The sequence below is a fragment of the Mauremys mutica genome, chromosome 7, assembly GCF_020497125.1.
Source record: "Mauremys mutica isolate MM-2020 ecotype Southern chromosome 7, ASM2049712v1, whole genome shotgun sequence".
In the NCBI taxonomy this organism is placed as follows: domain Eukaryota; kingdom Metazoa; phylum Chordata; order Testudines; family Geoemydidae; genus Mauremys; species Mauremys mutica.
In genome coordinates, this window is record NC_059078.1 from 116,820,165 (window position 1) to 116,836,372 (window position 16,208).

The 16,208-nt window shown below is 38.5% G+C and overlaps 1 protein-coding gene across 9 annotated transcripts in view; it reads right to left on the reverse strand.

Annotated features, from left to right (window-relative positions):
- Positions 1–16,208, reverse strand: part of ATRNL1 (attractin like 1) — a 948,738-nt gene that overhangs the window by 845,749 nt on the left and 86,781 nt on the right. For all 9 annotated transcript variants that reach the window (XM_045024151.1, XM_045024152.1, XM_045024153.1 and 6 more), the window contains exons 2-4: positions 10,690–10,773; positions 7,006–7,119; positions 2,718–2,846 (exon numbers count right to left, since the gene is read on the reverse strand). In XM_045024151.1, coding sequence (XP_044880086.1) covers positions 2,718–2,846; positions 7,006–7,119; positions 10,690–10,773 — 327 coding nt within the window. The remainder of the gene's footprint in view (positions 1–2,717; positions 2,847–7,005; positions 7,120–10,689; positions 10,774–16,208) is intronic.

The following is a 16,208-nucleotide window of genomic DNA, read 5'->3' on the forward strand; positions in this document are numbered from 1 at the left end:
CAACAACGTTATTTCTCTATTCTCCCACTTGAGGAAGATTACCTGGAAGGCACAGAACAAGCACATGGTGTGGGGTAGCCTATCATCATGTCTAGAACTTTAAAGCTCATAGGAGAGTGATGGCAAACAGCAAAATTAAGTTGTTTAACAAAAAAAAATTTCAATGCAGAAACAGAGCAAAGGGCAGAGGAAGAATCCATCTGAAGGTGGGAGATGAGAGGACTATCTGTCCAAGTCCCTGAAGAAGAGCTTATCGAAGCAGTGCAGGAGGAAAGAGACAAAGCAGCAGAAGTTTTGGTAAACCCGAAATACATACAAGACTTAATTTACTCCTAAATAACAAGTAGTGAAGAAATAGAAAGAATAGTAATCATATCTTCTCCTTAAGCAAAGCTGGCTAGTGAAAAGCTTAAGTTTGAGACTTCTTTACTATAAAATCAGTAACAGGAGGGCAGAGGAAATAGGGATTCATTAATTAGTATCCCTTTGCATATACATTGAAGGATAGATGGCAACTTTTCAGTTATTTATGACTCTTCCAACATAATAATTTAATAGCATGTATGGGCGTTTTTGAGATATAAAAGAATACTGAACACACTGTAGTTAAGAATGCTATGTCATATTGCCATTGACTTCCAAGATAAGCAGACAGGTTCCCAGAACTTTGGGAACAACTGGGGAAAATAATTACAACAACAAATTGTTTAGATGGTTATATTTTCTTGCTGTCACCTGAAAGCAGTAAGTAGTTTATTCTGTGTGACAAAACTGCAATCACACATGCCAAAAAAGGAAGAATATCTATAAGACCTTTATATTATAGTCTAACTGCATATACAGCATCACACGGTCAAAGGATTGTTTAGTCTGCAGAAGAGAAGAATGAGGGGGGATTTGATAGTTGCTTTCAACTACCTGAAAGGGGGTTCCAAAGAGGATGGATCTAGACTGTTCTCAGTGGTAGAAGATGACAGAACAAGGAGTAATGGTCTCAAGTTGCAGAGGGGGAGGTTTAGGCTGGATATTAGGAAAAACTTTTTCACTAGTAGGGTGGTGAAGAACTGGAATGGGTTACCTAGGGAGGTAGTGGAATCTCCTTCCTTAGAGGTTTTTAAGGTCAGACTTGACAAAGCCCTGGCTGGGATGATTTAGTTGGGTTTGGTCCTGCTTTGAGCAGGGGGTTGGACTAGATGACCTCCTGAGGTCCCTTCCAACCCTGAGATTCTATGATTCTATGATTCTCAAACACTGGATAACTCCCTCATGTAGTAAAAGCAACATAACGAAAACTACTGTACATTACAGGAGAACATAAGAATGCAAGAATGGCCGTACTGGGTCATAACAATGGTCCATCTAGCCCAGTATCCTGTCTTCCAACAGTTCCAATGCCAGGTGCTTCAGAGGGAATGAACAGAACAGGTGATCCATCCCCTGTCATCATTCCCAGCTTCTGGCAAACAGAGGCTAAGGACACTTCAGAGCTGGTTTTCCATCCCTGTCCATCCTGGCTAATAGCCACTGATGGACCTATCCTCCGTGAGAATCTGAGCAATCTCCTTGTAGATAATTCAATGAAGACCTTTGCTCAATGTGTAGCTGGGATCAAAAAAGCAAACAAGATGATAGGATGTATAAGGAACAGAATAAAGTGCAACATAGACAATATTATAGTGCCAATATATAAGTTAATTGTGAGGCCTCTTCTAAAATATTGTGTGCAGCACTAATCCCACCATCTCAAGAAGCATATGGCAGAATTAGACAGGGTTTAGTGAAGGGCCACAACAATGATCAAGGGTATGGAAAAACTCTCATATGAAGAGAGTTTGAAAAGAGTGGGATTATTTAATTTATAAAGGAGATGAATAAGAGAGAACATGATAAAAATATGTAAAATAATTAAAGCTATAGAGAAGATCAGTCAGGAGTGTCTATTCTCCCTGCCTCATTAAACAAGAACAGGGCATTCAATAATATTAAAAATTAGCAAATTAAAAACTGATGAAAGGAAATATTCTTTCACGCAACATACAATTACAGTGTGGAACTCATTGCCACAGAAATTGTTAAGGCAAAGAATTTAAGATTTAAAAAAAGGGATTGAACATTAGATGACCAGAATATCTAGTTATTATCATTAACAACAACATTCTGGAAAGGGTATTAAATGTTCTGGTTCAAGGCTTAAACTAACCTCTAACTATTAGGATCAGGATGAGACCTAATATGGAAGGAAGATTATCCCACAAATACCTATTGTGAGGTTCTTGCACCTGTACCGGCCACTATCAGAGACTGGGTATTTGACTCAAAGGACCTCAGATCTGGTCCAGCAATGTTGGGGCTTAGAGGACAGTGATCATTGGATGGAAAAAAACAGGAAATATTGAGAGAGTAGAAAAGTGGTACTTCTGCTGCATATGGCATTGGTAAGACTATTACTGGAACAAGGGTTTGGGACAGTCTATGCAGAAATAGGTTTCACCTTGTTTTACAGCTTTTAAAAACTTTTATCTTTCACTCTCAACCCATAAAAACCTTTTGGACATCCTGGAATGAAAGACTTATCTGTGTGAATAATTTCCTGACATCATTAATACCTTTAACCCAATCAAAAGACAAATATAGTCTACAAGTATGTAATTCTCCTGAAGAACGCTATAGCCCTAATTCATAAAATAACTTAATTATTTTAAAAAACAAATACTTACGAGTAAAATATGTTAAATCCAGTTAGGTTATAAGCAGCATCACTAAAAAAGTGTAGCAACACATAGCCAGATGTAGTAACTACTTCAGGAACAGTTTCATTTCCCCGCACCTCAGGGACTATTAGACCACTGGAAAAGAGAGATTAAATGAAGGATTCTTACTAATGGTAATAATAAAATAAATATTATGATTCAATCATTAATCATATATCCAACATAATTTGGAAATCTTATGGAGCCTATTTAAATTATATTGAATAAAGCAGGGCTTAAACCCATGAACACTTCTACACCTTGAGAGAGACAGGGTTTCCCAATTGTTTTTTGCAACAAAACAAAATTCCACATAAGTTTGCTATCTATGCACATGCATTGCCATTAAAATGCTGGAAGCTAACTATTAAAGACCACTTTGGGAAAGATTTTTTCAATGATACAAATGGCATTTAGATGCTCCACTCTCATTGACTTTGACACATCTAGGCACCTAAAAGACATTTGTGCCTTTGAAAGTCTCCCCCTTTGTTACTAATTAGTTCACATGCAAAAAGTTTGATTTTTAACTAAATTCTATGGGAAAATATAATTTCCACAGGAAAGTAAAATAAATTTTGGACTAAAAACTTTAAAAAGAAAAACTGAATCAATACATAACTGCTTTGAAGCAGAGGAAAAAAACATACTGTACATAAAACAGTGGATAACCACACAGCAAATTTAAAATAAATTTTAAGCTAATGAAAACTCAAAAGGAAATTTTATATAATGTACAATATACAATATATAATATAGGTTTCAGAGTGGTAGCCATGGTAGTCTGTATCAGCAAAAAGAACGAGGAGTACTTGTGGCACCTTAAAGACTAACAAATTTATTTGAGCATAAGCTTTCATGGGCTAAACCCACTTCATCGGATGCATGCAGAGGAAAATACAGTAGGAAGATATATATTGTGATAGACCCAGGCCAGTTGGGAACAGCAGAGTAGTCGAAGGGAGATATACTGGCCACCGGATAAGCAGTTTTCTGTTCCCTGAGTGACCAGAGCAGGGGCTGCTCCAGGCTAATGAGAACACCTGACTCCAATTAACCTGCTAAGAGTCAGGTGAGGCTGTTAAGCACCTGACTCTAATTAAGGCCCCTCTAATGCTATAAAAGGGCTCACTCCAGTCAGGCCAAAAAGAGCCAGGGGGTAAGAGGAGAGGAAGTGTGTGCGAGGAACTGGGAGAAAGAGGCATGCAAGAAGCTGTGAGTGAGTAGGCATACTGCTGGAGGACTGAGAAGAACAAGCGTTATCAGACATTAGGAGGAAGGTCCGGTGGTGAGGACAAAGAAGGTGTTGGGAGGAGGCCATGGGGAAGTTACCCAGGGAGTTGTAGCTGTCGTGCAAGTGTACCAGGAGGCACTATAGACAGCTGCAGTCCACAGGGCCCTGGGCTGGAACCCGGAGTAGAGGGCGGGCCCAAGTTCCCCCAAACCTCCCAACTCCTGATCAAACACAGGAGGAATTGACCTGGACTGTGGCTTCTACCAGAGGGGAAGGTCTCTGTGTTGTTTCCCGACCCACAGGGTGAATCTGTGAGGCGAGCAAATCTGCCAATAAGCCCAGGACCCACCAAGGTAGAGGAGGAACTTTGTCACAATATACACACAGAGTGAAGGGTTAAAATCAATGTGCACTTTATATGGATTGTGCCAGCTCTTTTTCAGACCCAAAATCCAGAGTTTGGTCAAGCGACCAGAGGCCTAGCAAATAGTGATTAGCTAAGAGAAAGCTGGGATAAACAAGATAACATGCCTTTACTAAGATATGCTTGGTCAGTAGAAATGCCAGATGTTGAAGCGGTAACTGAATAATTCTGTTTCATCTAATGTTTCAGATTGAACAAAGGATCCCTGTTCCTATTGTGTCAGTCTCTTCTGTAGGGACGTTCTTCCCACAGATCCAACCTTGAGTTTATGAAAATTGGCACATGTCAGTATAAGTTATGGCATCCTTCCACCTCTCTTCCCAGGGACCAATGCCTGCCTTAAGACATAAAGGGGACAATCTTTATTGTCATATACTTTCACTGTTTCTTTGCTTTAACCCCTAGGAATGTACCTGTTGGACAATCAGAGGAGTTGTTCCATTCCTATGGACCCCAAATCAAAATTCAACATATATATATTTTATACTAATAACATTTTATCAAAGTATTAATTAAATGTTAACTTGCTAACTTGAGACCATGGGCGGAGACATTATGTAGCCTTTAACCATTGGCTAATGTGCTATCTTGTCTTGCTGCAAAACCTATCCCAGGGTGTGGAACTGCCTACCCCGTCACTTTTCCCCGCCCATGGAAAATCTATATATTCTATTGTAATCAATTGATTGACAGTGTCTCTGAGCCTAATAAGCAAGGTGACACTCCGCCAGCGCTGTGTGTAATAAACTCCTATGCTTGACCTCTACACGGTGTAGATTTATGTCCTTCACAGAGAACATGAAAAAATGGTATGGCAACACCCATTTTTTCATGTTCTCTGTGTATATATATCTTCATCGGATGCATGCAGTGGAAAATACAGTAGGAAGTTGATTTTAGCCCACAAAAGCTTATGCTCAAATAAATTCATTAGTCTCTAAGGTGCCACAAGTACTCCTAATTCTTTTTGCTGAATATATAATATAATAATGTGTAACCAGAAAAAGTGGGAAACAAAAAACCCTAAAAAATAGAAAATCCACTAGGAGCTTTTAGATATTAAAGACTACAAGCAAGCAAACTGTTAAAAAATATTAAATATTTTAGTCACATACAGAAAAACTGGGGGAAGGGATATTAAAAAGGAGGAATAAACCAATAACCGAGCAACCCACAACTCATATACATGTAAACTTTTTATTCATCTCTCTCCTTCAGTACCAGATAGGATTCCCAACTTTCCTTCCCTCTCAGTGCAGACCAGGAATCATACTCCTGAAGGACATCCAACAACTTGTGTTGCGCACAGAAACTTGGGAGACTAGAAGGAAAACTAGCAGCAAGCAGATAACTAGGAGGGATCAGGAAAGGAGGTAGCAGGGAGCTGAGATGATTGTCAGAGTTGGGTAGGAGCCTGGGATGGTTTCATCAGGTGAACGAATAGGCAAGCTATGTTCTGCTAAGAATGAGGTCCATTGGTGCTGTAAAAATTATTTGTTTATTTGTTTAACACCAACATGAGCAACACTTTACAAGATGGAATAACATTCCTGCCACAAGGAGTCTGTGGATCTTACACCTATTCATTTTAGATATCTTAGGAGAAATCCTGACTCTACTGAAGTCAATGCCAAAACTCCAATTGACTTCAACAGGGCCAGGATTTCACCCACTCCATGTCTATACATGGGATATTAGACATATTTGAATATCTATCCTAGAGATCTAACAGTACAGTCAGTGGGTGGAGACAGTCCTAAAATTACCAAAGAAATTCTGTGGCCCAGTCATGGAGACACAGGGCCACAAAATGTAAGTGACATGGTAATTTTTTATGGAATGTTTCCCCAAGAGTTTACGGATGGGTAGGAACTAATAAATACGAATTTCTATGAATATATCCTAAAAATGAGGAAAAATGGGAAATTTAAGCTTTGTTATCTCAAAGGCCAGGCTGTTAAGTACTGCCCAGCCATATTTTTTTATTTTTAGTCACAATACTTTTCATTTTGGTAGACAAAGACCAGACCTTGTATAACAGGTAATTGGGATTGCCTCCACACCGATGTCCCTCAATAGATGGCTTCAGTGGTCTATCTGTAATCGGCTTAATGGATATCCTTCATGTCTACAAAGACATTGTACAATGTACTAAGCAGTACAATGTCTTTGTTGCATAAGTCACAAATTCTGTGATTTTCCTTTAACTATATTAAGCAATTTCCTCTCTCCTTTGTTGGCCAGTCCCCCACTGCCATTAAAAAAAAAAAAACACCACCCTCAGTTGATATTAGGAATCTACTGGAAACTCACTCTCTCTAGGATGGCATTCATATTAGCATTAACGTTCCAGTGCAATGTCAGCATTGAACATACGCCAGAAGAGGAATTTTGTCTTACGCAAAGGCAAAAGTTCTATTATGTTGTATTTCCATTTGGCAACTTATGCTTCCATCAGTGTATATTTCCCACTAATATTAATGAGAGAGAGCAAACTACCAATAGCAAATTAAAACCTCTAGTACTACTTTTTCCTCACGTTAATAATATTTTATACTAATACTAGTACTAAAGAACTACTAAATAAAAATACTCACCTAAATACAGCTATTAAAGGTGCATATACTGAATCTCCATCATAAACATACATATGGTCCCAACTGCATTCTGTGGCAAAATGATTAAATCTTAATCTTAATATTGCATTAGGACTGAAAGAAGAAAACAATAAGAGCACATTACAGTGATATATTGTTTAGCAGAAGCACAGACTCATAACACAATTATATAATAAAAATAACTTGTAGAGTATAATAAAATTAACCATATGATTCTAATATTACATTAAATACAAACATTCTTTTTAAGTGCTAATCATAACTCGTGCAGATAAAAGTTGGTATAAAACCAGATTTAAACCAGCCAATTATTTAATATTTTCATCTTAAAGTATTTTAAAAGTCATGCTTACAATTCAAGGCTAATAATTATTAAAATTACCATACTACCACCATATTACTACCATAAAGTTTTTAAAAGGGCTACTGTCAATGTTTAAACTCCAAAATTTAGGCTTTGATAGAAAGTTTTACAAAACTTTGTACTAATAAAAAAAATTAATTAATTTTATATTAAAATGTCAATACTAAAGATTGTTGATTGACTACTAACAATACTGCACCTTCCAATATAAAATGCGGGAATGTGTGGTGACTTCAAAGGGAATACTATCCAGCATCTGGACTTCAACAGGATTTATCATGGGACTAAGTGAGACAACCTCCATCTTGGCCAATGCACCAGAGAAAAAACCAGAAACCTCCAGAGCTAAAATGCTCACCTCACTAGCCAGGATGTGCCTTTGATGATGCCAGAAGCAATTAAGACATCCTCTGGAGTGGGGAGGACTGAATGGGGGTCTCAACCAACAGCAGCCAAGTCAATGTTAAATGTGCTCTTCTTGTTCCCTCTCCCATCCTGATGGCCTACTGCATGTGTATGGGAGAGGGGGAAGGTGCTGCTTTCTTTTTCCCCTCAGTCTATTCACCGGCTTTCCCCACGCTGCAGGCTGAGGCAGGGGAGTGGGCTCATCTCACATTGCATCTGGGCATTGGATTTTGTTTCACCCACTCCTGCTGCCATTGGACAGGGGTGTTGTGATGAGCCAGCTGATTGGCTCTTCCCAGCCAGAGTAGGAAAGGGAGGTGAGTGGCTGAGACAAGTAGCTGTTGGGCTCTCTTTTTCAGCCCCTCTTATCTAGAATGCTCTATTTTTTATGATGCCAGGGGCTAGTCTGATCACTAATCTTTTGTTTGGCAATACTGGCAAACTGTTGTATGAGTTATTTCACTTTCCATGCGGCACCCCAGAGGTCTGTTTTGGGAGTTTTGGCAGGTTCCAGTGAAGATGGTGGGTTAATAAAGGATATGATATGAGGTCTATGTAACCCAATGGGCTGCTAGAGCATTGGACTCAAGTATGACATTGCATGGTGAAGGAGTAGGCCTCCATGTCTTGTACAGCATATGGTTTTCCATATTTCATCTCTCCTACCTCCTGTGTGAAGGAGGGTTCAAAGTCTGGCTTCTAGCCAGGGTACACGGGCAGGGCTGAGATTGTAGAGGGTGCATCGCCCTCATACGGATGCATGGGGGGGTCAATGGTGCCCGGTTGAACTGCACATTGGCACAGCCCTTCTAGATACTTGGATGGGGATAGGGTTTCCTGTTAATAGTTTAAATAAAGTTGAGGCCTCCACATTTAACCACACTATAGTGTGCATGTCTCACTGTTTCTGCATCTGCACCAAAACACAATTCTACAAAGCTTGAATTAAAGAGCCACTATCTAAACCTGAGAGCTGTAATAGATCCATATCCCCTGTGGTTCAGGCACAGTTGACAATGCATAACACACAGTGACCTATGGATAACATAAGAACTAGGCACAGTCTTGTTTGTATATCAGCCTAAGAGGGATGGGGAAAATCAAATGCAGAAAGGAAAAAAAGCTATATTCGAAAACTGTTACTTTAAGACTGTCTCAAAATAATTATAACAGCATCTATGCCTTTCACAAATGAAGTGAAAACAAAGTATTGTAAAATACACAAAACCACCACAGATCTTGTCTCAGAGAAAAAGGCCTTTTTTAAAACACATATGTATGAAAGCAACACTTGTTACAGGATTGAAACTCTCAAATAGAACATGGCATAGGAATATTTGTGACCACTAAACTGTTCTGAATGCATGCAGTGTTTGTACATATTCTGCTGACAACTGACATTCATGCACTGGCCGATACTTGAAATCTTGCTGTGACAGTGGCAGACCAGGCCAATTCACTTGCATATTGGTATAGATCATAGTGATTGTTCAATGTATGAGAGTCTATTTAGTGTTTAAACTTCATATAAACTATTGGGATGTTACATGCATTGTTTGCACTTATCTGTATCCTGTTATAATGTAGTAGTAAACATTTACATTGTATATACCCCCATCACTAAACAACGCATCAAATGAGAAAGAAGCCTTGTGGATTGCAAACGAAAAACTCTCCGTTGAAGTGCTAATTTCAAAGCAAGTGGTCGTGTGTGATGATCAGAGGTCAAAGAATCAAAATGCATTCCTCGCTTTCCATCAAAGAAAAAGCCCAGATGGGTAGTGACACTGTCAGCTTATTTTCTGTGAGAAGCAGCTATAAATATGCATTCAAGGAAATATCCTGGATCTCTCGATTGTTTTGACTTTTATAGCGAAGTGTACTACTAAATGCAAAGATCCCTAGAGACAATCTGGGTAACCTGAAAAGACTTTTGGAAAACTGGCAGTTTATGATGTTACTGCCACCATTTGGGATTACAAACTAAGACTCATCTGTGGATATATTTTATCTGCTTTAACTTCTCAATAACTCTCAGGCTTCCTTTTCTTAGCTAATAAACTTTCAGCTACTTTACTACAGAATTGGCTAGAATTTGGTGTAAGATCTAGAGTACCAATTGATCTGGGATAAGTTACTGGTTCCTTAGGACTGGAAGCAACCCAAATGTGATGTGATTTTTGATGTAACCAACCAATTTATCCCAAAAGTCTAGTTTGTTTGGATGGCAAGATAGACTGGAGAGTCTAAAGGGACTGTTTGTGACTCCATGGTAAGACTGATAATAGTAATCCATGAGTCCACATTTGTTACTGGCTTGGTGAAATCTAGTTATAGAACACACCACCAGCTTGGGGAATCAGCCCTGTTTTCTGACAGTCTGCCCAGAAGTAGGCACTAATGGTCGTGAGCCGCTCCAGACAGCATGACAATTGTGAGATGCAAAAAGTTCAGACTCCATGATATAGCTAATAAAATTTTAGTCCTGAACTCTAATGGTATATTGCTGAGACAGTGCTATGTAAAAACTTTCAACTGGAAGCAAGGTGTAATACATTGTTCCGTGATTTTATTATGAGGGTAAATGCTAGGGATTATGAAGATTTCAACCCAGGATTCTTAAATCAGAGGCTATGCTACTTAACCACATATGAAATGCCCTTATAAACATAACTATAAAAGAAATGAATCCACTGTATATGAAGGCTATATTTTGTAAGAAATCCTCTAGTTTTATACATGTTCAAAATACTAGGAGTTTATAGTACATGTATATAAAGACTGCTCAGCATCCAGGTGCTTTAAACAGAACATATACTGAATTAACTCTCTAAACCACTGGAGTAAACACATCATACATCAGACAGTTAGATCTATTTAAAATATATACTTACTATCCTTCAATTAACCATGTACATTTAGTTTTATATTTATAATTTATTGGTCCATCTGTTAAATATCCAGAGGGTTCTGTTAACCTAAAAGAGAAAAAACAGTAATATAATTAAACCTTAGACATTTCTTGAAGCACAGTAGCATAAAAATATCAACACCCAATTACAGATGTTTGGATGGGGTGACAATCAGAATCTTTTATCTTGGAGGTGGCTTGCATTTGTTTAATAATCTGAGGCTTCATATCCTGTATCTTTTGTTTCAGTGTATTATAAATGCAGATAGTGCTATATCACCACCAGTTTATTTCCTTTGCCTCAAATATTACTCAAAGCTACTTTAACTTGCATCTTCTTCTAGCTCGGTGGTGTGCAAAAATTACACACAACTTACACTGCCCTAGGAGAGTGTAAAGAAAGGTTTAATTTCTTTACACAGTGTGACATCTTACACACTGCCCCTGAATTTAGCCCATAGCATCATTGCAGAAGATTGTCAAAGTTCAACTAAAATAAATGGAGCTCTGATCATTTACACCCTCTGTCTTACTCTGTTTACCACAGAACAAAGAATGAAAGTTGAAATTCAGAGTGGCAATTGGCAACTAAATACAAAATAAAAACATTTTACAAGTGACGATTAAGTAAAAGATCAGAACACATATATATACACATATTAATTGCTCTTGGTAGAACTATTATGCTTCCATTCTTATCTTACATGCCACTGAGCCAGAACAAGGTGTAACCTGCAATTCCCTTACAAAGTAGTAGAAGAATGGATATAGGTAGATCTGAGGAAGTCTTGAGCTGGTTACAACTGGGGGAAAACAACTAAATTCTCTCATCAGCAGTGTAAGTGCACAGGGATCTATCTTATGTCACTGTAACCATCATTTCTGAATTTGCCCACTTTATGTACATGTGCAAAAAGTGGTCTACAACTTTTACTGAAAATGAATTACATTTAAACTTGGACTGACTTCAAGAACTCCTAACTGCCCCTCTGCCACCTTATCACTGAGGTCCGTTATTCCAAATTTCAGGCTAGAAACACCTGGAAGTGCAGTTGAGGTCAGAGATACAGAATCCTTGTTCTATAAAGGAGAATGTTGCTGCTAGAGAGGTATCTGTGAGGACCTTTATCTTTGAAATTCACTCCCTCAGTCTGCCAAGTCTGAAATTTGTTAATCTTTAAGGCACGCTGCAATGCCGATCTATCCTCCCCACCTTTTAAGAGAGAATTAACAAGGTGGTAGTGATTGGGATTTTTTATTCTTTTTTGCCAGGCTATTGGTGGTGAGGTGGGGTTAATGCAACTGTAATAATTACTTAATTTTGAAAGATTTTCAAAGGTACCTAGGAGGTGCTAATAGGTGCTTTTCTCTTTTCTCTTCATAAATGTAGAGAGACAGAATACCACTGAACCACTGAAAAAAGGGTGGCAATATGGGTGGCAGAGTGGGGGAAAATAAGCATACCTCAGTCAGCTGCCTTTGGAGCAAGAATTCTCCCCTGCCCCAGCAGCCAATTATTAAGTCCTGTAACTGACTCCTCGGCAAGGAGCCACTGTGAGCACTGTGGTAGCCAGTTCCCTAGATTACTGGTAGCATACTGAGCGTACAATGTGCTTAGAGACGAGTTCTGAGCTCTAGGTCCTGCAAGTTCTAGTCTCTGATGGTTTCCCAGGAACACTCACAAGAGTTTGATGAATAACAGGGGCTGTTTTTCTAGAGCTGACAAATATTGTGATTACCCTAGGCATGATTGCTTTAAGTTACAAGCAAAAGATGAACCAACAGTTTCCCAGCCAAGCTCTCAGCCTTTCAAGATAGATCTACATAGCAATGTAAGCCCAGGTTAGTGGGACTCAAGCCAGCTGAACAGTGTTAAAGAATCCTAGATTTGAGCACCTACACTTCTTTTTAACAGTATATTAAGAACTTTCTAACCCAGGCTCTAAACTGGGGCCCTAGCATCCACACTGCAGCACACAGACTCAGGTCAAACCAACCATATCCCAGACCCCCGGCACACTCACAAAATGCTGCTGCTCTAGCCCTTTGTCCAGGTGTTACACTAATAAAATAATACCAACAGGATCTTATAAGAGGGACAAGGCAAATTGCCACATTTATTGCAAATACAACAAAATACTTTTGTTGGCTGTTATATTACATTTCATTTACTCACACAGTTATTTACACAAAGTTATTCTGCGAAGACAGTTATAGTTAACAGCCTGAGTGTTGCCCATGCCAAGTTACTGGCCAGGCGGCCTGGACACGAGGGTGGAGCCAAGTCATGTCAGATGTGCATTCGATGCTCCTGGAGGGTGGTCGCAGAACCAGACTTAAAGAGCTTAGTCCCCTGGCTTTGTTCTTATAGGTCTTTACCTTAGTGTATGTCTATGGAAGTTGCTTCATCATGCTGAATTTGTGATTGGGGTAACCATTAATTAGCTTGATCAGCATATGGTACATTCATGACAGCTATACGTTATTTTTTTAGTTTTTTTGTTTGTTTGTTTTTTATGCGCATGGGTGGGTTCCAGCATGCCCTCTGGGGGTCATTCAGTTGCCTTCGCCCCGCATTATTTTCAGCCCACTGATAGTTGTGAGTCTTAGGTTTCAGCTGGTACCAGTTTTTGATTAATTATTTACCTGTTACAAACACTTACTTTTATGCACTCAGCATAAATTCTCGCATCCAGGCTTAACAGGTTTGATTTAGTTTTTTATTGCTAAAAGATTTACATAGGCATAATCAGGCTTTTAAGGGATGAGAGGATCAGTGGGTATGGCTTAAGAAAACATCATTGTTTTCCCATTGTTTTTATTATTTTTTGGTACAGACTTTTTGTCCCGTAACAGCATTTTTATTGGTTACTTTGCATATTTAATCCTTGAACAGGCCTTAGATAATTGGTTTTTTTTTGGCTTTGGGCTTGCTACAGAGATTTATTCAACAGAATTCAGCAGACAAAAGCTCACTTAACACAAAGATTTATAAAACAGGAATTTTTTGTAACAATTGTATTTTTTTTTTACTATTATACCTTATTTATTAACTTACTAATATTAGGGCATGATTCAATATAATCTCCCTTTTGACACTAAGACATTAGGCAAGTGTCACTTTTTATACAATTTTCTTATGATATATTTTTTGAGCAAGCAAATATTGCAAAGCTAGCCTGGTTTGTGGCTTTAATTTTTTATACTTTTTTAAACTTAGCAACACATACTACACATTCCAACAAAACAAATGCAGTTTAAAACCAGTACAAACATCAGGGGATGTAATATAACTAACAGTATACCGGTAGTGGTGGGGGACATCCAGAGAAAATGTTATAACAATGGTAGGTTGGTGGGGGGTTTTTTAGCTGTAGCAATTTTTAATGTATTTTCTTTTTATGGATAATATGGATAGCTTTATTTTTTGCACTGTTTTTTGTTTGCATTAATAGCTTTGTTACATTTTGACTTTTTAGCAATTTTATGGCCAGATTTTGCCAGCCCAAGTTAAGGTGGACCAAAAACTTCACTGGTATTGCCTTAATGGTAAGCTGTGACTTTTTTGTGAGATTTCTGGTAAACACTGTGCTTACATTGCATTTACACTTGTTTACTGGTGGGTTACTAATACCTTTACTTTTTTAATACCCACTTTTAGGAAGTAATACATACACATTGATTATTATATATTACTTTCATTTTATTTTTTAATTTATTTTGTATACATGAACTTAAAAACATTTTTGTATTACAAGGCTTTGAGACATTGGGTAGGGATAGGCACACCCATTTTTGAGGCGTCCATACAGTGCAGCCCCTCGTGTCTAATAGCTTTTTATTTTTTTTCAGCCTACTGGCTGGACGTTTGTGGCAGCCAGTATGACTTTGTATGTAATGTGGGGATAGGATGACTAGACGTCCCAATAAAATAAGGACCGTCCCGATATTTAGGTGTTTGTCCCAAGCCCCGACCGATCTTAGGTCAGGCCGCAATTTGTCCTGAGATTTCATTCCACCGGCAGCACTCGCCTTATTTATTTATTTATTGCTGCTCCACCGGCAGCACTCGCTTTTTTTTTTTTTTTTTTGCTCTACCAGCGGACACCCCTCTCCATGTGTCCTGATATTTTCTCTCTCTCATCTAGTCACCCTATGTGGGGAGTGGCATAACTTTTTATATTTGTGGGTTTTGAGCCTGTTGGCTGGCAATTTTAACAACTATTTATTTAAGTAACAACTCTGTCCTGACAGAGCTTGAAACATATTGCATTAACTTATACCAATATACATTAAACAAAGATTGTTTTCTTTGCTTTAATAGATGTAACAAAACCTTGGTGTTTTCTGACAATACTTAAAACATTTTATGTTCTAGTGTTGAAACTGCCAGCACTTGCATTTCAGTGCACCCCATGGCTATGGCTGTGCGATTTTTCAGTTGTAGTTGTGTCTTATGCATTATTTACACAGTTATGTTAAGCCATTGCCAAAGATTTTATTTAGCTTTTAAATTACTAATATCTATTTGGACTAGATTTACATTAGCATGTACTTGATTTTGAATTAAGCTTTTTTGCAACTTTGCTAAGGAATTTAGCTTAATTTTAATTACTTTTAGATTTACTGCATTAGCATGTTCTGCCCATGCTTTGAATCTGCCTAATAACGTATTTATTACATTTCTTGTTGCTTTTGCTTGTTCTGGGTCAGGCGGGAGCAGTGCGTGTGTTTTGACCCATGTGGTCAAGATAGGGAGAGCGAATTGGGTACACTTGAGTTTTACCTTAGAAACATTTAGCCGTGTCCAGTCCATAGTTATTTTGACCTTTACCAGGAGGGGGCTGACTAGATCTTTAACGGGAACGGTTTTAATTTTAAATAGCCGGGGTTTACGTACTGATATTGGAGTGGTTTTTATAAACTTTTTTTTTTTTTTTTACACCCAGTTACATTCCTTGGGAAACATGACCTCCTGAGTATACCTTGGTCAATAAACTACTATTAACCTTACCAGTGTTCCAGATTTTATTACCCCATCCCATATATATGGGAGTGAGGGATAATTTGAAATCATAGTAGTGTTTTTCAGGTACCCTTCCGAGTGAACTCCTACCAACCAATTTTTTTTGGGTGGGGTGGGGGTGAGGGGTGGCGGACACATTTATTTATATCGGCAGCCTAAGATTTCCCTCTTCCACATACACCAGTATTTCCAAAAGAAGATATTGTGAGGTTTGTGGCTAAGTTTACTTAATGCAACCGAATAGTGGGGTCTTGGACTGGGGCCCATGGTGTGCATGTTGTTTTTAAGAGGCATTTATTTGGGGGTGTTCCAGAAATAGCTTTACCTTCCTCACATGATTTTGGGTACTGGGTATTGTTGTTTTTTGCGTTGGGGCTCAATATACCCTCTTGATCCAGTAGAATCCCTATGGTACCAGGGTTAAAGCATAGGATCTAAATTGACAATTGTAGGCTCAGGAGCTTCATGGGTTCTGG